Raw genomic sequence first — 24,725 nt, forward strand, 5'->3', positions numbered from 1 at the left:
AGTGAACACACAGTTTCAATCTTTAATTGTAAAGGCATTTAATGGTGTGGTAATGATAATGACAATGATAAATATATGGTAATATGTTCAATTCCTTGGGTTAATAGACACCATCACCACCAGAGGGAGTCTTGTACAAACATCGTCTGCTTGAATACATCTGTCCTAATCGTGTTTCTATCGTGAAGCAATTGTATTTGCATGGCTGCGTTTTGGTTTAAAGAGTGGGATATGGTAATGAAATTACAAGGTACAAAGGCATAACCCCTTTGTCATCAGGTATGGCAACGCATGAAAAGTATCATGGGGGATACAGTATACTCTGTTATGTCCATAGTACTGTTCATGTCTATATGCGATGGTCATCACTTTCGATTAGGTAGACAGAAAGCTTTTGTGCCATTCTAATTTGAATAAAGAAAAGATAACTTAATATAATAAAAAATTGAAATAATGACAATTATAAATCTAAATTCAATACTTATAATATTAAATGAATGCCAATTATTATGTTATGTTATAGAGATAGTACGATTATATAAAAATATATGTGAACTTAGTTACGTCTTCACTTAAATAATGTTGGTAATACATCTTTGTACGTATTTGAAAACGGTAAATTTTAATTTTCTCATCACGAACATTAAGTGAAGGTTTAGTAAGAGGATGTAACAGCATTTCATCTATATGTAAGTACTTCAGTAAACTAATTATGTAACACATACAATTCGATAAACTATTACGTAAAAAATTACATATTCGAAATAATATACCTACACTTTTATCGCCATGACATCTGAATGTAATGTAATGCTGAGTTAATCGGAATGGGAAAGCGATTGCTAATGGGATCTAACAGCCTTACTGTTAGCAATATACTCTATCAAGTCGACGTCCAAGCGGTTCCTCCTGGAAACCATCGTGTTGGTGGTAGTCTTGGTGAATTCATCATGCTAACTGACCTGATTTCATTCTCACCTATCTCACTGGTGTACTGATACCACCGTATACTGATAATGCCAGCGAACTTACTATTCCATATTCATCCGTTAAAAATAAAATGCTGTAGTTGCAGGTAGCAACTTCATAAGCTTGAGCGGAATTTAAATTATCTATCCAAGACAAAAAATTGTTTATGTCCTTCGCCGTACCAAATACGTAAATTTTAAGTTAACCAACCAAAAAATCTTTCCTCTTTGTAATATTAGTTTAGATAGAGCAGATTTTAACTGGAATCGATACGATTAACATTTCACATAATTTAAATACAAGAGACAATAAAACAGTTGACTAACAACATATGTAGGTCGTGTGCCGCCAAACGGATGGTATACATTATTAGCTCAATCACAAGACATTGCACAAAAGATTTGGAGCAACGAGATGATCATGTCGCCTCCTCATCCCGCCCACTAAATAGGAGATACTGAATACAAATTAGTTTCACTGCATTATAATAAACTTATTTGTATATAAAATATTTTATTTATACCAAATCTGTTTTTCTAGGGGGAAGGGATTGAAGAGGCAGAGAAATAGAGGCCCCAGTACAATATAGCCCAATACACTGTCTTGTCCTTGTCAAACCGACCTCCTTGCCTCTCCACCTTGATTCGCGTGGTGCCTCCAACCATCGTGGTTGATTACTGACAAATTCGTCACGATGGACCAACTGACTGCCTTTATCTACACTTATCATCTCTCACTGGTACTCCGCCAGCGTATATAATCATCTTGTTTGATGCATCCAACATCCATCCATCCCCACAAATTGTCACATTTCGATTAGTAGTAGGATTCTAACAATTACTCTATATCTACTCTTTATTTGTTTGATATAATTCCACCTTCAGCAAATAGATATTTATTACCCATTCGTCACTATTTCTCGGAGATATAAAAATAATATGTTACAGTACCTACCTACAGTGCAGTTTTAATGTTTCTTCTCTTTTATGAAAGTTCTTAAAAATATTTGTTGCTATCAATTACGGTAAAAGAATGTAAAATGAAACTGATACACATATAAACTATATTCTAAACTAGCGGCCCGTCCCGGCGTCGCACGGGTGGGCATTATTAACATTTCCCTTCACTGCTCTACTCCTTTTGGTCGTAGTGTGATGAAAAGTATACTATAACCTGCCCAGGAGTATGAAGAATAATTGTATCAATTTTCGTTAAAATCCGTCGAGTAGTTTTTGTTTCTATAACAAACATACAGACAGACAGACCAAAAATTTTACTGATTGCATTTTTGGCATCAGTATCGACCACTAATCAACCTCTGATAGTTATTTTGGAAATATATTTCATGTACAGAATTGACCTCTCTACAGATTTATTATAAGTATAGACTAATATAACGCAGACACAGTCGTACATTATAGCAATTCGTCAATAAATGTATTCGATTTTTTAAATTTTATAGACACCATAGCACTTTCTCTTGGCCCAAAGCGGTTTGCTACAGTAGGTAAATATTAGTGCCGCCAGATTTCCATAAATTTTCACCGTCTTTAGTGCGTGACCAGTCTATTCATCTTCTCGTTTCATTGGATAGCTGTTTCAACTAATACCTAGTTTAGTTATGCTACGGTTAAATTAAAAAAAAAAAAAAACTAACACTTTAATTATCAATTCGCGTCTAGGTCCACGTCACTTCGAACAAAAAAAGTTTGTATTAAATCTATGCAACCAGCTTATTGTATTTTAAAATTGTACTCTATAAAGTAGCTATAGGTCTTTTTATGTTTTTAATATCAACGTTTTGGATAGAGGCTTATTATAAATAGTTGTACAACGCTATTATTCAGTTGATACTTTCTAAATGGTTACGTAGATTAATTTTCCAGTTTCGTCAATATAGAGTAGGGCCAACTATTAAAAGACGTAGCGATATAATATGGCAGCTTTTGGGAATCCTATAGGTGCACTAAATTGAAAAATGTAAGCTGCCTTGATTACATTATAGTTGTCATTCTGAATGAACAACTCAATACAATAATCTTCAAATGAAGAATGTGTAGGTTTACTGAAATATAATACAGAAGGAAAACTATTAATTGGCGCATATATTATTACTACTTAGAAGTATTATTTAAATGATATGAAAATTATATGCTATTGTGAAATTGAAACAATTTGGAATTAGTATATAGTCCAATCATGAATAAGTAATATAATAATTATATACTTGTAAGTGAAGTTAATGAATGAAATTGAAATGGTAACCCTGCTTGCACTATTAATATATGCACGCCGAATACTAATGACAAATATGTGACGATAAAATCAGATCAATTGCTATGTAGTAATGAATTCATTATCAATTATCTACAATAACTTACAAGGGTACCGAATTGGGGTCGTCCTGACGGGGTAAGGGATTGTTAGTAAGGGAGAGGTTAGTCCTCATTGTTATCAATATACGCTTTTAGGTCGACCTCCACGCAGTTCCCACTGGAAACTATCGTGACTAATTTATCGTTGAATCCGTCACGATGGGCTAACTGACCTGCCTTTTCATCCTGGCAAATCATCCCTCACTGGTGCCCTGCCAGTGTATATTGGTAGCGCGGGAAGGGTTACAAAGGTTAGGGTTAAAAAAGACCTAACGGGGTATATTGCTAGCAATAAGGCCTCAAATTTCCATTACTATCAATCCACTTTCATCCGTCTCTTGTATTACAAGCAGTCAATGATTGCAATTGTTGAGATCATCAGGCAGATCATATGGTTGATGGCAACCCCAAAAAAATGAGGCAGTGGAAGGCACTATTTTAAAGAAGTGTGTATTTTATAACCATGACCTTTTTTACTAAATGGTGGCCAAAAATAACTTAATCGACGTTCCGATCAAAGGAGAATGGGTACATGCCCACAGATCCTGAAAATTGTGACGTCACCCGACTGTATTCTCGCTCCTCAATTATCGGTTTTTCTATTATTAAACAACTGAGTAGCAAAATACAATTTAAGTGGTGCGAAAAATTAAATTCTTTTAAAATTTATTGTAGAAGCAAGACATTAAGCAATAATTAATATCTGTCACGAGCAATAAATCACGAGACTGTTAGAAAAGGATATAAATCAAATTGTAAATTCTTTGAGTTAACATTCCGTGAAATATATTGATAGAACCGAAAATTAATTTTTATTCTGTTCAGTGACGTCGCTTGAAGATTAGTCAGTATGTTATTTTTTGATTAATCAACTTAGAAAAAACTACGTAGATTATATATGTATATATATATATAAATTATAGTGACAGAGTAAAAATAAAGTGAAGAGTAAAGAAGAATCTGTGTTTCAGCTTGAAGAGTGAGATATGGCAGAGAAATTACATGATACATAACATCTTAGTCCTCAGGCATGGCAACGCAGGGTATCGTAGGCAACACAGTATACTCTGTTATGTTCATGTCTATACGCAACGGTAACAAATCCATCCATTGGGTAGAACATCAGCTTATTTGTCATTCTAAGCTGCGTCAGAAAAAATAAAAATCGTCATCGTCAGAATCATATTTAGGTTTTATTTTCAATATGTCACTTTTTTTAATGTTATATATATTTATATATATATATATATATATTCCATGCTTTATGCCTCTAAATTTAATGAACGACTCTTTACTTGTACCTCATCATGAAAATATATATCGTCATAAAATATATATTTTCTAACAGACTCCAGCGAAATCTTATCACACTCTGAGAAATAATTAATCTCTCCCTGTACAAATATGAATGTACAGGTCTTACAAGTTATTATTATTTGAATGATCATCTATATATGTGAAGAAGGTAAAAGCCCTTAAAATATTTAAAAAAAAAATCTATATATGTATATTGATTGACTGACTGTACCCATATCGATGCACACACACAGATAGGCTATATAAATTTATAGCATAGGGGAACAATAAGAAAGAAATTTCGAAAATTCAATCTCTAAAGGGGTAAAACGTCCAAAATCCACGCATATGAAGTCGCAGGCAATAAGTAGTATAATCATAGGATTTCAAAAAATCTAGATGCTATGTTCTTTGACTAAGATAGAATTTTTCAGAAATCCCGTTTGAGCAGAAAGACAAATTTTACGCGTGAAAGGCCACGGGCAATAGTTAGTTTAATAAAAAACCGTGTACCGTTATGTAAACAGCTTCGGCTGACCTTCATCGTTCAACGACAATTGTCAACATTAGCATACACTGAAAAAGATAAAGGCTCAAAGAATCGTCCACAATCGCATACCAACAATGCAATGTGGGTATACCCGACAACCTAAATCGATTGTGATCGAGCCAGTACCGTACGAAGTTCGAAAATATTACAATAACGTCACTGCTAATGTATAGCCAGCACAAAAGTCATTCAACACGTACGTATATACTCTTATTCATAAAATCTAAAACCTCCTACATTTATAGGAGAATTTAGTTTTAATTAAGTTAATAATTACGTAATACTTAAATGGAAAATAGATTTCTATTTATTTATTTATTTGTACGTCAACATTGTTACATGTAGTTTGTTACAATATAACAACAATAAATGTAGTATTTTAACTATTACACTATTTTGTCATTTTCATTCAAACTGAGAATTTAGCAGAAAAGAAAGAGACAAAACAATTCAATAACTAATGTAGGTTCATAAGAGGTGTTGACGTTTTTATGAATAATGGAGTTAGACTTTTTAAATCCCTACATTTAAACATTTCAACAAGATTATCGCCGGAAATAAATGTCGTATAATGCCAAAATTAACTAAATAATCTACAAATAGGTACGAATATACTTATAATGATGTGTGTGATTTTTAAAATCGTAATATATTCATCGACTTTTGATGCCAACCACACCGATATAACTGCATAATAGTATGTTTTATTTAAATTTAATCCTGTATATCAGCTATAATAAAACCTGATTGATTCCAAACCATACGATAATTTATAGGATACTATTATTTATTCAGGACATAAAGACAGTAACATGTAACGGAAACGTGTAAAACGGTGTGTTGTTATATTATTATTCTTTAATTTATTACATGTTCTTTATCTATTATATTTATATATTATCTATCTGCATATCAATATATGCAGATCGTATGACTGCATATTTTTATTTTTAAAATAACACAATTTACATGAAAAGGTTTTGCTGGAAGAAATCTCTTATTAGAGATAAGCTCGCCTTTGTACATTATGTTTATAATGAATTGTGATTAACATTATGTTTTTGTGAACAATAAAGAATAAGTAATACTATTTAATTGTAAACCTTCGAAATGTAGACTATTTTTCTTTTAACATTATTCAGGCCTTGTAATATTTGCTTATATTTGAAACTAAAAAAACTACCTTTAACTACAATAATATTATAATTTTTCTTGAGATAATCTATAGGTAAACAAGATGACGATAGAGGACAAGTGTAAAGATAAATACAGCCATCAACCGATACAGTGATATCACAGATATCTTCAACAGGTAAGTATTCACTTCTGTCGATGGCCAGTGCTGTATTTATGTCAAGGACCAGAGATAATTATATGTAAACGGCAAAGGGAAAATAAAAAAAAAACAATAGTTGACAATAAATTAAATATTTTATCTTTCTTTTGTTTGTATAATGTATGTTTATGGATTTGTGTGTGTATTAAGTGTTTGAAAACTATAGTTAGTAGGTGGTAAAGCTATAGGTACCTATGTGTAAATAAAGTATTAATAAAATTTTGCCAATGGCTTTTCCTGTTTATTAGATATTCTCATTATTCATATAATTTTATAGTGAAGATTTACAAAGAATACCAATCTATCTGTAGTTATAAATTCGTTTGACCTGAACGGTTATCAACACACACACAAAGTTACTCAGTACACAAAACTTAAATTTGGTATCATTTGCCTCCCTAACAATAAAAAACAAATAGGTTTATTTTTAATATAACATACGTATCCACTAAGATTTTTTTTTTATTTTACACATTTTTTACATTTTTAACAGGAAACATGACAATACGCGTGCAAACGGACCACAACTTGCAAATAAATAAAATATCTGTCTTTCAAATTCAATAGCTATTTTTTGTCTGTTAAAACAAAAATATATCCATTATGAGCGATGATGTTACTTTAGACTTCGAATTTTGCTTCTTTTATCCTTATTGTCCAATGCAATTAATCAATCAAATAATATTAATCAATTATATATATCATCATCATCATCATATCAGCCCTTAACCATCAAGTGCTGAACATAAGTTTCCCTCTTTGGGGGGTTTTGCCAGTAGCCAGTAGTTGCCACGCTTCTTAGACGACTTGGCAACCGCAGTCAGGCTTTAGAGATGTTTTAAGAGAGACGCTGCTGCCCATATATATATATACACATTAGGATGACATTATATTAATAAATATGTACTTACGTCTATAAATGTCGACTGGCTCCTTGGAAGTACTGATGTCACAACCATCGCCTGTCACGTTCAGTCTGTACACGCCGAACTGGCCCAGATCTGGTCTCAGTTGGCACATCATACCCCTGTTAGGCAATATGTGAGTACATTAATACCATTGATAGATTGTTAATAATGACTGCGCGACTTGTATTCATAATAGGTACAGCTTCTTTTTTACGTTTCGAACAAATATATACTAAATATTATATTTAGGTATATATAACCATTTTCATTCTCCACAGGAGTAACAATACGAGATTGAGACTAATTAGAATTTATTTTTTATGGATGAATATTGTATGGTAACCCCGCCTGCGCTAACGGTACACGCTTGCGGAGCACCAGTGAAGGGTGATAGATGAGAATGAAAACAGGCCAGTTAGCCCATCATGATGAATTCATCAGGAATTAACCATGATAGTTTCTAGGGGGAACCGCGAGGAGGTCGACCTGGTTGGATATATTGCTAGCAATGGAATTGTCAGTCTCCATTACTAACAATCCCTTCCCCCCCCCCCTGATTACCATTAGGTGATGTATCATTATTTCTAAAAAGCAAACGTTAAACAAATATAAAACAAGTTGGGGGAAAGGGATTGTTAGTAATAGGGTCTAACAGCTAGCAACAATAGACTCTAACAGGTCGACCTTGAAGCAGTTCCCTATGGAAACCATCGTAGTAAATTTCTGTGGAAATAGTCACGGTGAACTAACATGTTTTCATCCTTATCTATCTTTTACTGGTGCTCTGCCATCGTATACCGTAAATGTAGGTAGGTTTACTATTTCATTTTCACCAGTTAAAAAAAAATATATAACACAGTACATAGTATATAAAACAGTATTAGTTATTAGTATTTATGTAAGTATCTATCTATATAATACAATTTTATCTTTGGCTGTTAAATTGGTTATACAGGTTACACTCTGGGTTTGTTGTACGCGTGCATGTAGCCTAACTTTAGGCTGCAGCTGAAAATCAGTGCTTTGCTTTTAAGCAAAAACATCACTGAGCTGCAGCTTATTTGGGTCACTGCGACACACATGGCGAAACTATATTTTCATATTTTATCTTTTGTTGTATATTTTAAAAAGTGTAAATAATTTAATTGTATAAACTCATTTGTAAATTTACGTGTGTCATAAATGGCTCAAATAAAAATTTTATCTATCTATCTTTCTAGATAGAAAGATAGATAGATAGATTAGATAAGGGAAGAAGGGATTGTTAGCAATGTGGATATTTATCCCCATTGCTAGCAATACACCCTGACAGGTCGCTCCACGCGGTCCTCCTGGAAACAATCATGGTTATTCCTAGATAATTTGTCGCAATGACTTAATGACAAAATGACTTCATCCTCATTATTTCATCCTTAACTAATGCCCCGCATTGTATACCGTTATTATAAATGGGTGCATCATTCCATCTACATCCATTACAAAAAAAAAAAAATAGTACGTATATACCGTACCGAATTTATTACAAAAACAATTTGAGTATTAAGTCTAAAATAAGTATTAAAATAAATATTAAAACCGCATAACCTTGTTCGTAACCACATTATTACAACATAACTATAAGAACTACTTCAATCAGCATACTCAAAATAAATATGATTAGTTAGCTACAGAAGTTTCCAAGAGTTTCCAAAAACATAATCTAATGTAAAAATATATTTTTATCTGCAATAAATAGATATATAAATAAACATTTGTCGCATCGAAATTTTCAAATAATCGATTCAGCAGTTTATATTTTAAAACAAAATAATTGGTTTTATTACATTGAAGCCGTTTTTTTTCTGTGGCACACAATCTTTAATTATTTAAGTTATTCAACTTGTTTATTTCAATTTATAATAACATCTTAATCCTCAGAAATGCCAAAGAAACGCACCAGTGTATTCTGTAACATCTATGATGCATATCCACAGACAAAGGTTACCTATTACTGTCCAACAAGTGGACCGTTAGCTTAGTTGGTATTTCATAAAATATTACATTGTGATTAATAACGAACAATTTGCTCTGATTTAATACTTACGTGGTATTTCTAGCACTAATGTATTCTTCTGTAATGTTTGTATAGACTCGCCATGTTGCACGGCGAGCTGTACTCGTCACCCACGACTCCTCTGCCCCTTCCGTGAGTGTTCTTTGGAGCTCGAAAGGGCACTAGAAATATATTTATATTGAGATATCAATATACTTTGGGATATATATACTTTTTTTTGATGGGTGAAAATGGTATGGTAACCCCGCCTGAGCTAACGGGATACGCTGGCGGAGCACCAGTAAAGGGTGATAGATGAGAATGAAAAAAGGCCAGTTAGCGCATCATGATGAATTCATCAGGAATTAGCAATGATAGTTTCCAGGGAGAACCGCGAGGAGGTCGACCTATTTGGGTATATTGCTAGCAATGGGATTCTCAGTCTCCATTACTAACAATCCCTTTCCCCCCAAGTTTTACTATTTATGAATAAGAATGATTGACTTTTTCAATAGAATGAATAAATTAATGAATAGCCGTAGCTAGAGCCAAGTTTAAGGTAGGGCAAAAAAATTTGGCAAAAGTTAGATTACTTTTTAATAGGTTAAAAGTCATAATAGACTTAATAAAAGCGACTCTGTGTAATTTTCTTAGAGCCTTTCATTTTAAGGTAAGGCATTGGGCCTAGTTAATGGGTAGTTATTTTCTAATGAATTCATTAAAATGGGTCACTGACCTGACTACATCCTCACCTATCATCCCTCACTGGTATCCCGCTAGCGTATACCAATACCGTAAGGCTGAGTTATCGTTCTACTACCATCCATAAAAAAAGGAAAAATATATTATTTATACAATGATGTGATCTGACTCTGAATTAAGGTCAAAATTATTTAATACCTACAGTCAAATAACCTTGCTCTTTCTTTTTAAAGCAATTTCGTTCCAATTTGTTCCAATGATCTTGACATCAAGGAGGTGATACGAATTGAGGTGACAAAGTGAATAACTTATATATACATAATTATATATGCATTATTAATATATATAATAAATAATGCCTATTTAAAAACAATCCTCTTTAGATATAAATATTGTTTGTGATGGCCTCTTGACTTCCTCAGAGCCTCGATTATAAATGTATCATTCCGATCAAATGAGTTTAAAACTCGAAGCACTAATTTTTGTTACACAATTAAACATTGTGTTATAAAAAAAAACCGACTTCAACTGTGACAAAACCAATTATTCTGAGCCAAAAACTAAAACTATTAAAATTAGTTCGATTTTGATAAAATTCTGTAGGACCAATCTGTGAATATATCCTTTCATATAAAAAATAATATTTCAAATCGGTTTAGAAATGACGGAGTTATGAGGTAACAAACATAAACAAAATACAACCAAATAAAAATCGGTTAAAAATTTGAATTTTTTTAAACTTTTATTAAAACAGTATCTAGGTCATTTCTTGGTTTTTTTTTTTTTTGATGGGTGAAAATGTTATGGTAACCCCGCCTGCGCTAACGGGATACACTGGCGGAGCACCAATGAAGGGTGATAGATGAGAATGAAAAAAGGCCAGTTAGCGCATCATGATGAATTCATCAGGAATTAGCAATGATAGTTTCCAGGGAGAACCGCGAGGAGGTCGACCTGTTTGGGTATATTGCTAGCAATGGGATTCTCAGTCTCCATTACTAACAATCCCTTTCCCCCCGTAATTTCTTGGTTAGGAACCCCAAAGTTAATCATAAAATAATCCTCTCTCACCCAACAAGAAATTAATAATTAGATTATTAAAAACTCGAGTTAGTTTAGTAAATAAAAAGTCGAAGTAACGAACTCTATTTGTACTGCACTGCCGCTAAATTCCCAGGCTAACGATAGGTTGCATGCTATTGTTTCTCTATTCTCTAAATCTAAATAGCCAATTAAAGTCCTATGTGATTAAATAGGCAATGAAAGTTGCCTGGAAATTCCCATGACACGACGTCAATACTGGTCATTGCCGTGAGTTACTTTCCGAGAATTATGCATTTGTATAGATATATATATCTACTTACTTTTCAACCGATTTCTAAAAAGTTCTCATTTTGGCACGTCAGTTCTAGCCGATTTGTATTCTTTTTTTTTATTTATTTACTCTTTATTGCATCACTTAAAGAATAATACAAAACAATATTTAAGCATATATATATATATATATATATATATATATATATATATATATATATATATAAGTGTATTCACATATGAAGAACAAAAGACAGTTTTATCGCTAAAGCAATCTTTTCCAGACAACCTTTAAGTAGAGGAAAAAAGAAAAAGTAACTATTTGACGCAATAAATATCAATACATATAATAAAATCGTAACTGATCAGTGTCTGTACATGGAAGATACATAAGAAAAACTATTATAGGTGGCTTTATGAACGCAATAGAACCCAAAACAATGATTTTTAGAATTTTTATCCGTTTGCCTGTTTGTCTGTACGTTTGTGCACGCTAATCTCAAAAACGGCTTAACCGATTTAATTGCGATTTTCACTAATGCGTTGCCTTTGCTCCACTCAACATTAAGTGTTTGTTTTATTTCCATCGGTTTATACATAAAAAAGTTATATTAATCTAAAAATCACATATAAAATACTATAAAATAACCGTTCAGTTGAAATGGCTAAAACTTTATGAAGGTATTAATATATATTAATATTAATAAATATACTACAATTTAAGACCGGATTCATAAAGAGTTAGGAGCGGACAACGCCGCGGGAATTGGTTATGTAATAAAAAAATATCTGAAAAAATATACTTACAGTTTGGTTCCATATATTTTTTATCAAAATCAATTCAATAGTTTAATTTTTAAATTAAAATAACTGATTTTGTCACAATTAAAGGCTGTTTTTTTTTATGAGACACAATCTTCAAATATATATGAAATCCTTAGTAATATTATAAATATAAAAGTGAATTGTATTTCTCTTGGTGAAATAAAAACTCAATCATTTGTTTTGAAATTCAATTTACATGTACTGGAAAGGACAGAGAAATACATAGCCTAGTGTTTAGTGTCTTTGGACTCATTTATTTATTTATTCATTAGTACAAATATGTGTACATACCAGACTTAATGCTAAAAGCATTCTCTTCCAGTCAACCATAGGGAAATGTCAGAATACTCGAATGCGGTACTAGTAATTATTGATATACATACATACTAAAATTACATATATAAACGAATAAATATATATAAATAACAAATATACTTACACATATATGATATATAATATATTATACACGAAAGTGAGAATAATATTAAGTACTTACTGCTCGGATAAAGTGAAAAAGTGAGCATGAACGTTTTTTTTAAAGACACATTCTGGTCACGCGGACGAAGTCGCAGGTACAAGCTACTATATAATATATTCGTATTAATAAGTGAATAAGTTGACTTATAATTTTTTTTAACATTTAGTTTCGGCCATTATTAGTGATTGCCAATTTACGTTTACTTATCAACATTTTTGTATTCAGTCGATTTGAACTGGAAACAATGGATTAATAACGCTTTCTTTAATAATAATAGTAATTTAGTAGTAATAGATTTTTAGATCGTAATTATCGACCATATAATTCATAACAAATAAATAATTTCCAGTCCTAATATCTAGCCATATATTACCCCTTTGATAAAAATAATATATGCTTACTACTTATATCTAAAATATATCAAGTAATGACTTAATTTTTTATGCAATTTGGAATGGCAAACAAGTTGACAGGCCACCTGATGGAAAGTGGTAACCCTCGTCTATATAATAAATATAATACAATATAACACCAAATTCACAAAGAGTTCCAATGGGAATGATATACGGGAACCACATAGAACCATTCATCCAACCCATGGTGTCTGGCCGTGATATCATGGCCCTTAAAGTCTGTCATCCCTTAGAACTATGTGTTATGCCATAATCGTTATACACATTATTATAATATAATTATACATATATACAGTATCTATAAATAGTAGCACAGAATCTCTAACGAAATCTTTTGTTTTGACTAGTTACTCATCAAATCCTTATATGCATATACCTACAGCAGCAATTGTCTCAATAACAAACAAAGAATATTAAAGATAAAATAAATATAAACATATCACAAACAATCTCAGAACATAATGAGAGTCAATTATATGAAAACAACAAACCGAAAGTGCAGCGATGCACTCGCGAAACCAGTTAAGAACTTTTTGCCCAAAAATGACGAACGTCCCTGTTCCTACTGGTTTCTTATAAAACAACCGCTGCACTTTAAGTTTGTGGTGAATGCATTATGCACATACAAAGAAATAAGGAAAACTAAAACTTACTCGAAAACAATCATCGGACACACTGTAGACTCCGACGTTCCTATCAGAAAATCCAACCATATACGCCTGATCCATCTTCAGGGCGGTCATGTTCAGACCCTCGTGCTCCTCCACACCAGGGTCTTCCAGCCATGATTGGGCTACTTCTCTAAACCACTGCCAAGTGTTATTAGAAATCACTGCTGTTTCATTCATTTTCACTTAATAAGTCTGACAAAATTTTGTTTGTAACCTCTTCGAACTGAAGTAGTTAAAACGGTTCACGCATAACAATATATGTTAATAATAGATTTTATGTCATATCGATGATCATTTTATAGTCGGTAGTTTTATTTGTTTATGTGCGTGGAGCGAACAGTGCGTCAGAGCGACGGGCGATGCGGCGTAATACTGCCAATGTGCCAACTTCATACCCAGTCCGACGTCTACCAGTAAAACCGGATCGGAGTTCTCCTAAGTCAATGCCTGTCGCATACACGAGACCACGTTTGTAAATAATTACACTGATCAATTGCAATTAGATCTAGAATGTCGGAACTACAAAAGGAAAGCGCAATCGTACGCTTGTAAAAAAATCCAATGCAAATTACCTTTTGATGTAAATCTGTAAATTGTTCAGATTGCTTATATGCAGTCGATATTTACGTTTATACTGTGATTTCTTGACTTTGTATTTGATAAGGTAATCTCACAAAAACAATTCTCTTCCCAGTTATCTATATTATTTAGGTACCTAATACCTAGTACAGAAAAACTGTTGGTACTTACTTGTTATTTAAAAGTGTAAACTTATTGACTGATCAACGCATAACCGAAACTATGTTTGGACTGTTAGTAATAGGGAAATTAGTCCCCATTACTATCAATATGCCCTGTCAGGTCGACCTCCACGCGGTTTCTCCTAGAAATCATCATATCTAATTTATCGTTGAATTCGTTACGATGGGCTAACTGACCTGCCTTTACATCTTCATTTATTATCCCTCACTGGTTCCCCGGCAGGTATATGCTGCCTCAGCGCAGGCAGGATTACCATTCCATTATCATCCATTAAAAAAAAAACAAAACTGTGTGCTCTAGAAATATGATTTTACAAAGAATAATTTTAAAATAAAATAAAAATATTTTTTTAATAGAAATAAATAAATAGATTTTGTGAGCACCACAAAAACGACTGAGATCCTTCCACAGATTTTTTTATGGGATGATAATGGAATGGCGATCCGCCAGCGCTAGTAAGGCGTCAGTGAGGGGCAATATGTGAGGATGAATACAGGCCTGTTAGCCCATTGTGACGAATTTTATAAAAATTGATCACGATAATTTGCAGGGGGAACCACGAGGAGGTCGACCTTAGAGGTACATTGCTGGCAACAGGGCCGCTAATTTCTGTCACAAAAAATCCCTTTCACCCCGTCACCCACAAATTAGAGAGGTTCCATCTTGATAAAGTCGCGAATAATAGCTTATATTTCACTGACGGTACTGTCAAAGAAGGGGGGGGGGTCATATATAGGGGGGCAATATGCCTTGTCAAGTTACGTGATCCCCTTGGAAACCATTGTGCTGAATTTCAAGTGTACTCTTCACAATGAGCTAACTGACCTTCCTTTTCCTTCTCACTGGTGCGCCGCCAGCATATATCTTTAGCGCAGGCGGTGTTATCATTCCATTATCATCCATTACAAAACATTCCATTATCAAGCATTAAAAAAATAAACTGACAAAGAACGAACTGCATAAACCATATCCAAAAAAAAGGGACTTAAATTTTTTGTGTCAATAAGTGAAGCCGCGAGAAACCGGTAGTCTAAATATATTTCAATTAATTCTTGTTTTTATTATTATACGCGTTTCAGACGAAAATAACTGCTGAATAGACTTCAAGCACGCGTTGTTGCTTCATGACAGAAATAAGTAAAGGCGATCGTACCTATTTACAAGCATATATAAAGATAATACCTGCTTGCCTATCACTATCTAGCAGGTCCATTTTTTCTTATCAGGATAAAAATTATTCTATTTTTCAAGTTGAGTAAAATTTTTTTACAAAATTTCATCAAAATCACTTAAACGCTTTCGGAGATCACCGTGAAGAATATCGTAACACGGGATATTTATTTTTTATATATTAAGATATAGAAAATAATTAATAATGATAAAGAATATAGAAAATAATATGAAATAATTAAGATTTTGTTCTGCATAAAAACACCGGCTTCAGTTGTAGCAATACTACTACTAGTTAAAATATTTTTTTTTTTTTTTAATAAACAAGATAAAAAACATAAAGAAGAATTTACCAAATCAGTTTATAAATAACAGAGTTCTGAGGTAACAAATAAAAAAAATACAACCAAATTAGAACTCTTATTTTAAGTAGGTTTAAAAATAATTGTTACTTATACCTACAACTGATTTTCAACGATATTTAAAGTTCAGTTAATAAATATATATAGTTTATTTAATAAACTAAATATATTAAATTACCTAGGGAATATATTTAAACGACCAAAGTGGTAATAAAATTGATGATCCATTTAATGGAAATTCGTAACGGTCAGTCACTTGTAGACAGGATCTGCACTATGAACATTTTTTTATACAACTTAGAACGGTAAAAGCTGACGGCCCATCTGATGGAAAGTGGTAACCGTCGCCTATAGACATGAGTAGTACCATGGACATAACAGAGTGTACTGTTTCGCCCATGACACCCTCCATGCGTTGCCATTCCTGAGGACTCAAATGTTATTCCTCTGTACCCAGTAAGTTTACGCAATAACCCATCCTTCAAACCGAAACACAACCATGCAAACACAACTGCTTCACGGTAGAAACACGAATGGGACAAAGATACCCAAATAATCGACTTTTGTACAAAGTCTCCCTCTGGTACATAACAGAACGAATGATGCTCATGATATCTCTCACGTTGTTTTTGAGGACTAGCCCAAACACAGCATGAATTTAATAGGAACCAAAATCCTGTACTCCTTTACTGGTGTTAGACTTACCTTCATAACAACTTTCAAAATTCTAGGTCAACAGGAAGTAGGTACCCTAGATTTTGATCACGATATTGGCTAGTTGCTACAAGAACACGTTGAAATTAGAAACTTTTTTTTTAAATGTCTGTCTGGCCTATCGCGCTACGCTGGCGGGGTATTTCATTATCATCCATAAAAAAATCGACCTCCACACAATCTACCTTGGAAATCATCGTGATTATTCCCTAATGAATTCGCCACGATTGGCCAACTGACCTAACTTTCTCATCTATCATCACTCATTAATACTACGTCAAGTTAAACCGATTGAGATAGCGGGGTTTTTACACTATATTCACTTGTCCAAAAAACCACGCAAAGCTCACTATTCGAATTCCATTTTCAAACAAACAAAATTAGAATAGGATATCCCCAAGTTATGAGGTGATGGAAAAATAAAATTTTGATGCACAAAATAACAGCGACTTCAATCATAACATAATTAAGATGAAAAATATAGATTACTATTATCCCAGTTCATCCACATATGTGGATGATTAAAGTGGACGAATTTCGCAATAAAAATTGGTATTAAATAAAATAAATACCACTGAAAATATTAGACAATACCAGTTAGTCGCAAACTAAGCAAAACTTGTACTAAACAACTTATAGAAATAATTACTTTTTTTTTTGTAAATACACACAAACATATTATCATTCTCATACCACAATACAAATATTTGAGAAAAGGGATTGTTAGCAATTGAGTTTGACAGCCCTATTGCTAGCAATATGCCCTATTAGGTCGACCTCCACGTAGTTCCCCCTGGAAACCATCGTGAACAATTCTTGTTGAATTCGGCACGATGGGCTAACTGACCTGCTTCATCCTCACCTATCATCCTTCACTGGTGCCCCGCCGGTTTATACCAATAGCGCGGGTGGGGTTACCATTCCATCACCCATTAAAAAAAAATACAAATATTTATATTGTGCAGGGATTGAACCCGAGTTCATCGGAAAGAGAACGGTTTGTTAAACATCTAGAATCAAGTTGTCAAATAAAAACTACAAGATTTGAGACAATTTATTATTTTATTACAATATGCAAAACAACAACTCTATTTATTATAATTGTGTTACGCTGATGTTCGTATAAAAAACTATTGTATAATATATACATGAGGCTGCTAATATTCAGTCCATATTCATTACAAATCCTGATCGATTTATTTCTTGCTCCCCACTATACTTTGAGCAAACCCTGGAAGCATTTATATACAATCCAATGCTTACATTCGAACTAATTTCAAGACTTGCTACCTAGTACATTGTGTATAAATTAAAAGCATTAAGAGATTATGTTTTAAAGACAATGACCGTGAACAATTAAAAAATATATTCTTCAAAACCTGACTTAATATAAAATGATATAAATTATTATACAAACACAAATTAATATAGGCCATTTCACTAATTTCCAATAAATATTATAAATTATAGTCTAGCTACATAAGAAACATGTCTAACAAAGTCAGAGTAGACGATATAACACAGATTTTGTACGAAATTAATTATACTCTCAATATGTACGTACCACAGCGTAGTGTAAATAATTACAAAAAAAAACCATAGATTATATAGATAGAGCATCGAGTCTCAAAAACAGGTCAACTTTTTGTCAGCTAATTGTCAAATTGGCTGACTCTTTTTTATCAGTATTGTATATACTTACACATAAAATGTATTTAAACGTATTATCTAATAAATAAAATGAGTGTTTGCGCATTAAAAAGATGCAGAAATTATAAGGCAAAATAAATATAGAAGTTATAAAGGAATCACACATAACTATTCATCACACAAAATTGTATGAAAAAGTTGACCCGTTTTCTCAAAACATTTCTATGGAGACACTCTATCTATATAATCTAAACAAAAAAAATATAGAATACAATAGAAAACCCTCTCGTAGGCAATATCGTAATCCATTCAGATCTTAATAAATAAATACAACTCTCATATCATGAAAGTAACTATATTACATTTTGAAATAACACTGTCGACCTACGCAAAGAACAAGCACCACAATTTATACTGGTTTGTAAGCGCAAAGATTAATATAAAAATAGGAAATTCGCTAATTTGGAATGTGAATACATGTCATAAATCCATAATCCTTCATCAATCACAATTTAATATAATTATTAAAACAGTTAAAGATAACCGCATCGATAATGTTGTAAAATAAGACGTCGCTAGAGTTGTTAAGTGACTTTTAGTCTTTTAATTAGGCTCATACATTATAATAACAACCCTTATAATATGGGGTTTTATTAGGCATATTAATATTAGTAATATATTTTTTATATTCCAATTAATACGATAAACCAATAAAGAGAACTTGATAAGGTTTTGATGAATTTTTTTTTAATTATTTTGTAAATTAGAAATAATTAAAATTCATTCAATATCATGGTATTTTATAACGAACGCGATATCCACTAATATAAAATAAGAAGGGAGTTTAGTGACCACACTTTGAATGTTTCAGAGTATTATTAAAACGGTTCATATTTTCACTTTTTCTAGTTTACAGTATTTTACGAAAATCCTCAAAGTGGCAAAAATAATGGGTGTTATGGAGTCTATACTACAATTATTATATCAGAAACCGAGAAATTAATGTATTTTCAACTGACTTTAACAAGGTAAAAGTTCTTAATTCGTTTGTATTTTTGTTTTTACTTCGTTACCTAATTACTCCGTTAGTTATATGCCCATTTGCAAAATTATTTTTATCTGAAATAATATACTAATAGATTGGTCTCATACAAAATTTATTAAAAATAGTTCAATAGTTTAGATTTAAAATAGCTGGCTCTACCACAATTGAGCAATTTTTTTTTTTTTGTAAAACACATTCTTAAATTACATATATAAGTCGTTTTAAGAATCCATTATGAAACATCTAAAGTAGTCCTTGTAGACTCCCAGAATAACATTCACTCTCTAAACGTCTTGTACTATACATGTGACTTATCCTTGAATTTTTATTAAACTGTATTCATATTTAAAGTTTCATTTCACCAACATCTATTATAAGAAAATAAAATCCCTTGTAACATTTATATAATTAAACAATAAATTTATGAAAAATAATCATTCATCGGATTAAATTTAAATTATATTTATTCCAAAATAGTCCGTATGCAACGATTATTGCTTGATATTTATCAATAATTTCTTCTTCAACGATCACAATTTAGTGACGTGTTCGTTATGTGTAAAACGTATTAATTGATGGACACTTCATTTGGCCTATTTTATTCATTTCTCAACATCACAGTTTTTGTATCTCTCCCGAGTTCTTTGCAAATTCAATTAAAATTAAATTCTAGCGCTGGAAGACTATTACTAATATTGTAAATGTTTCTGACTCTAAAAGTAAAATCATTTAATTCTTGTGTGTCTTGAAAATTCAATAAAAATTAATTTATTGTTCTCCAAAACACTTACCATAATATAATAATGTTTATAATATCATAATCACAGAATACAGAAATAGATGTATAACTTAGGTATGATGCATGTGGCAAATATAAACCTCTGACTACACTATTTGGGGTTACAGTCGTTAACATATTTTATTTTCATATTTATTGGAATGTACGACCAATACAATAATTCTGCAACATTTCAATTCAGTAAACTCTTATGACTTCGTGGATACTTATGATCAAACCTAATGTATTCTCTTCAAGAGTGAATGATATGAGAAGTTTTAAATTCCCGATGGAATCATGTTACACACATATCAACGATTTAAATAACAAGTTTGTGAATGTCAAGCAATTATTTGGCACAACATTTTAAAATAATTAGATGAAATTTTTGACAATTATAACAATTCTCTCTTACAACTATCTAAAATCCCATTTTGGATAGTTGTAAGAGAGATATTTTTATAATGGCCTGCCTGAATGAGGAATTGATCGCGGAGAAAATTTCCTTTTGCCTCTTCCGCTCAAGATCGCCAAGAGACAGTCCTCGGAGTACATTTTAGTCGGTCATAATAAAACCCCTAAAATTGTATACGAAGAGAAATTTCTGTTACGAAATTAATGTCCGTTCATTGGGCATGTCTAAGTGTCACGTACGTCTACGCACGCACCAAATACGCATGTTGATATGTGCAAGTTAAATTCGTTGGAACATTAGAGGCACGCGTATATTATGTTGTGATTAATTAGGACTATTTAACGTTAAAACTCGTATAGAGAGTAGAATATAAAACCACTAAACAAACATACAAAAAGCCCGCCCTAGAATTATCTGGTCCCTCCTCAGGATCTGAGGAGAACTTCCAGTTATGCGCAAAGACATATCTCAGAGTACATATGTGCCCTTCTCAAGTAGCTAGCCCCCAAAAGAATAACTTTAAATGCGCCAACGACAATAAGGACTTTAGTAAAATATGATACCACGTCTGCGGGCTCAGTATGCAACTTGCAACTAAACGTTGTGAAGATCCGTGCTCCATATAGCAGAGCGGGCGAATATTAGCTACCGGGGGATATATTCTAGAGGATACCACGCCACCGTCTCCTCTCTGAGCGGTAACGAGCTGAGTGGTATCACCACACCGCCGAGGAACTGGTTCTCTTGCAACGAGTCGTAATGCCACACGGTCGCCTGCAAACTCCTGCTCTGCACCACTTCGATCGGCAGCCGGTACTCTAGCATCTCCATGAATGATGGGTGGGAGTTGCGTTTTAGTACGCGCGTCTTACGTTTCGTTTCTTTGGTTGGATCCGGTACTAAGTATACCTGTAACAATACAATAATAATACACTTGCTTGACTAATAATAATACGCTTGAATAATACACTCACTTGAATTATATATAACTCAGTTGAAGATATTAATGGTCTTACTACAAAAAATATTTAAAACAATGTTTATATAAACAATGTTTGCCAAGATATCTATCTAAATGATTAAATATTATTTAATCAATGTAATAACGTTTATTTGTAATTTTATGTACCAAAATCTATATGTTATTATAATAAACTTAATTACTTTAAACACCTTTTATTTTAATAATACTTTATTTTATTTATACATAAATAAAAGTTAAAAACGATTTTGTAATAAGTCGTCTTAGGGTGTTTTGGACACCTGTCTATCGCAAGTTTAATTTTTTTTATATTAAGACTTAAGTTAAAAAGTAATAAAAAATTTTAAAATTATATTCTATTTCATTTCTAAAAAGGGTGTCTTGAACTAATAAATATGTCAAAAAATTTTAACACACTATCATTCAAAAAATTATCATTAGATTATCTTATATTATGATGGGTTATTTATTGACCTATCTTTATAGAACATTACACTACTAGGTACATATATATATATATATATATTTAAAATAACAAAAGCTATAATATCAAAGTATACCCTTCAATATTATACTTTAATTGATAATTTTGTAAAAATACTATAATATAATATATAATTTAATTAAAAATATTATAAATTTTAGACATAACCTTCAAAACTTGATTATAAAAAGATTGTTTCATTATTGATGGAACAATCCACTTATGTATAAGCGACTGAACAAACAGGTTTGATAACCCAGACGGAGGAATCAAATATTACAATTTACAAAATTTCAAAGTTTTAAGGGACCACAAAACTTTTCTTGCCAACAATAAAAAGTGCTTGCATACTAGTTTGGTGCCTAATACTCGTTAATCGATTTAGATTTTTGTTTTTTTTATATAAATAATATTTGCTATTACACAATAATATTTGGAACTAAAGAGTCGCAGCTTCACATCCGAAAAGCTGCATGTGGCTCGCGAACCGCAGGTTGCCGACCCCTAACCTAGACGAATAGCTAACCTAAATGTAAACGTCATTACCTTGACATAAGGATTAGGCGGCAGTCCCTGCGGCGTGAGGGCGAGAGATTGTGCGTGCAATATGAGTACGGAGAGTACGCCGCCCGCGTACTGCACCGACAACTTCAGGGAACCCGATCCGTTCTCTGTCTCCGCCGTTTCACCTGCAATACACATATCATTAAGTTCCCTTAGTCGCCTCTTACGACACCCACGGGAAAGGAGGGGATGACCTATTCAACGCCGAGACCAAACGGCGAACTCTAACACTTATCAGATTATTATTACTTATAGTAATTATTGGTAATTACAGAAATAATAAATACATCAGAGGAAAACTGTACAAAAATCGTCGGCTTGGATACCTTTGTCCTATTCGTGTTTCTGCAGTTGTGTTTACATGGCTGTATTTTGGTTTGAAGGGTTGGATTTGACATTTACAAGGTACAGAGGTATAATACCTTAAATGTCAAAAACGGAAACGCATGAAGAGTATTTTTTTATACCACTGAAGTGGCAAACCAGCATACGGCCCACCTGATGGTAAGTGGTTACCGTAGCCTATGAACACCTGCAACACCAAAGGTATTACGCGCACGTTGCCAACCCTGAAGATACCTCTTTATCCCTTTTTTGAAGAACCCCATGGTGTAGTCTCTTGGGAAAACATCGACAGGTAGCTCATTCCATAATCTGAGTGTTCGTGGGAGAAAACATCTCTGAAACCGCGTTGTGTGCGACCATCTAACACTTGAACTTATAAATCTAACCCGAATTTTGAGGTTAGTGTTAAACCGCTTTACTACCAACGCCATCCATTAGGAGTACAATTTAAAAACAATATACCCTTCTTATTCCGCTGCGGCTCGACGTCCTGTTGGTCTCGCAGTAGCGGATGGAAGAACGTGTACACGAGATCAGAGTGCGCAATCTCGTCCGCGAGGCTGAACAGCGACGTGAGGAACGCCTGCACGTCGTGGAAACGCCGCTGCGCCACCTGCTGCGTGTTCGAGCGGCCCACGTGCAGCCCTGACGGTAAACTGCACACACGGAAATATAAATATTGTACAGTAGAATCTTGATTATCCGAATAGAAAAAACCAGGAGTTAAATTCTGTATAATCAAAAATCCGAATAATTGATTTCATAGTCAAATCAAACAATTTTTTTTTAATATGTTTTAGTTAATAAAAAAGTTTAAGTATGGGCTACCCCTTCCTTTCCCGTAGGTGTCGTAAAAGGCGACTAAGGGAACTTATGGTGGAGGGGTGAGCAGCAGCGTCTCTCTTAAAATATCTCTAATGGCCTAACTGCGGTTGCCAACCTGCCTGTCAAGCGTGGCAACTACTGGCAAACCGCTCCTTATGCGAAAGGCTTATGGTTAACAATGAATAATTAACGGCTGAAGTAATAGTAAGAGAGTTTTACATACGTCATTTAGACAATATAATTAAAAAAAAAATACGAGCTATATATATGATGGCTTATATTACAATTATGTAACCTTCAAAAATAAATATATTAAAATATAATAGATGTACAACTGGTATTGTGAAGAGAATAAACTTTATTATTATTGAAAAAAAAAATTAATACATAATACCATTTCTAAATTAGTAATTAAAGGCTAGAAGAATAAATTTGTATAATCGAATATTCAGGTAATCGAATATTCGGACAATCGAAATTCTACTGCATGTCAATAATTGTATGTATCAGTGTTTTCTAGAACTACCCCAACTTTTATAACTCTTTATTGAAAAAGCTATTATTATGTAGGGTACTAAAATATAATTTGTCATTGTATTATACTAATCGTTCACAATAAAAATCATTAAAGTCGTTATTGCCATAGATTAAATAAGAAATTGTGGTGTTGATCTCAATTTGTGCTGTTTAATTAGACAAAAAAGAACACATTAATATTTTCGAAAAAGTGAGTATTCTATCGAGTGAAATTAAATCATAA

At 32.7% G+C, this 24,725-nt stretch overlaps 2 protein-coding genes across 2 annotated transcripts in view; both read right to left on the reverse strand.

The window, feature by feature from the left end:
- LOC113523482 (heparan-alpha-glucosaminide N-acetyltransferase) overlaps positions 1-14,429 on the reverse strand; it is a 33,134-nt gene extending 18,705 nt beyond the window's left edge. Inside the window, exons 1-3 of the mRNA XM_052895601.1 lie at positions 13,852-14,429; positions 9,518-9,648; positions 7,438-7,553 (exon numbers count right to left, since the gene is read on the reverse strand). Coding sequence (XP_052751561.1) covers positions 7,438-7,553; positions 9,518-9,648; positions 13,852-14,046 — 442 coding nt within the window. The 5' untranslated portion in view covers positions 14,047-14,429. The remainder of the gene's footprint in view (positions 1-7,437; positions 7,554-9,517; positions 9,649-13,851) is intronic.
- Positions 14,430-17,920: 3,491 nt separating this feature from the next.
- LOC113523481 (phosphatidylinositol 4-phosphate 3-kinase C2 domain-containing subunit alpha) overlaps positions 17,921-24,725 on the reverse strand; it is a 39,386-nt gene continuing 32,581 nt past the window's right edge. The window contains exons 30-32 of the mRNA XM_052895573.1: positions 23,603-23,796; positions 22,778-22,920; positions 17,921-21,674 (exon numbers count right to left, since the gene is read on the reverse strand). Coding sequence (XP_052751533.1) covers positions 21,411-21,674; positions 22,778-22,920; positions 23,603-23,796 — 601 coding nt within the window. The 3' untranslated portion in view covers positions 17,921-21,410. The remainder of the gene's footprint in view (positions 21,675-22,777; positions 22,921-23,602; positions 23,797-24,725) is intronic.

Source organism: Galleria mellonella, unplaced genomic scaffold (genome assembly GCF_026898425.1).
Source record: "Galleria mellonella isolate WM207_F2 unplaced genomic scaffold, CSIRO_AGI_GalMel_v1 utg300, whole genome shotgun sequence".
Classification (NCBI taxonomy): domain Eukaryota; kingdom Metazoa; phylum Arthropoda; class Insecta; order Lepidoptera; family Pyralidae; genus Galleria; species Galleria mellonella.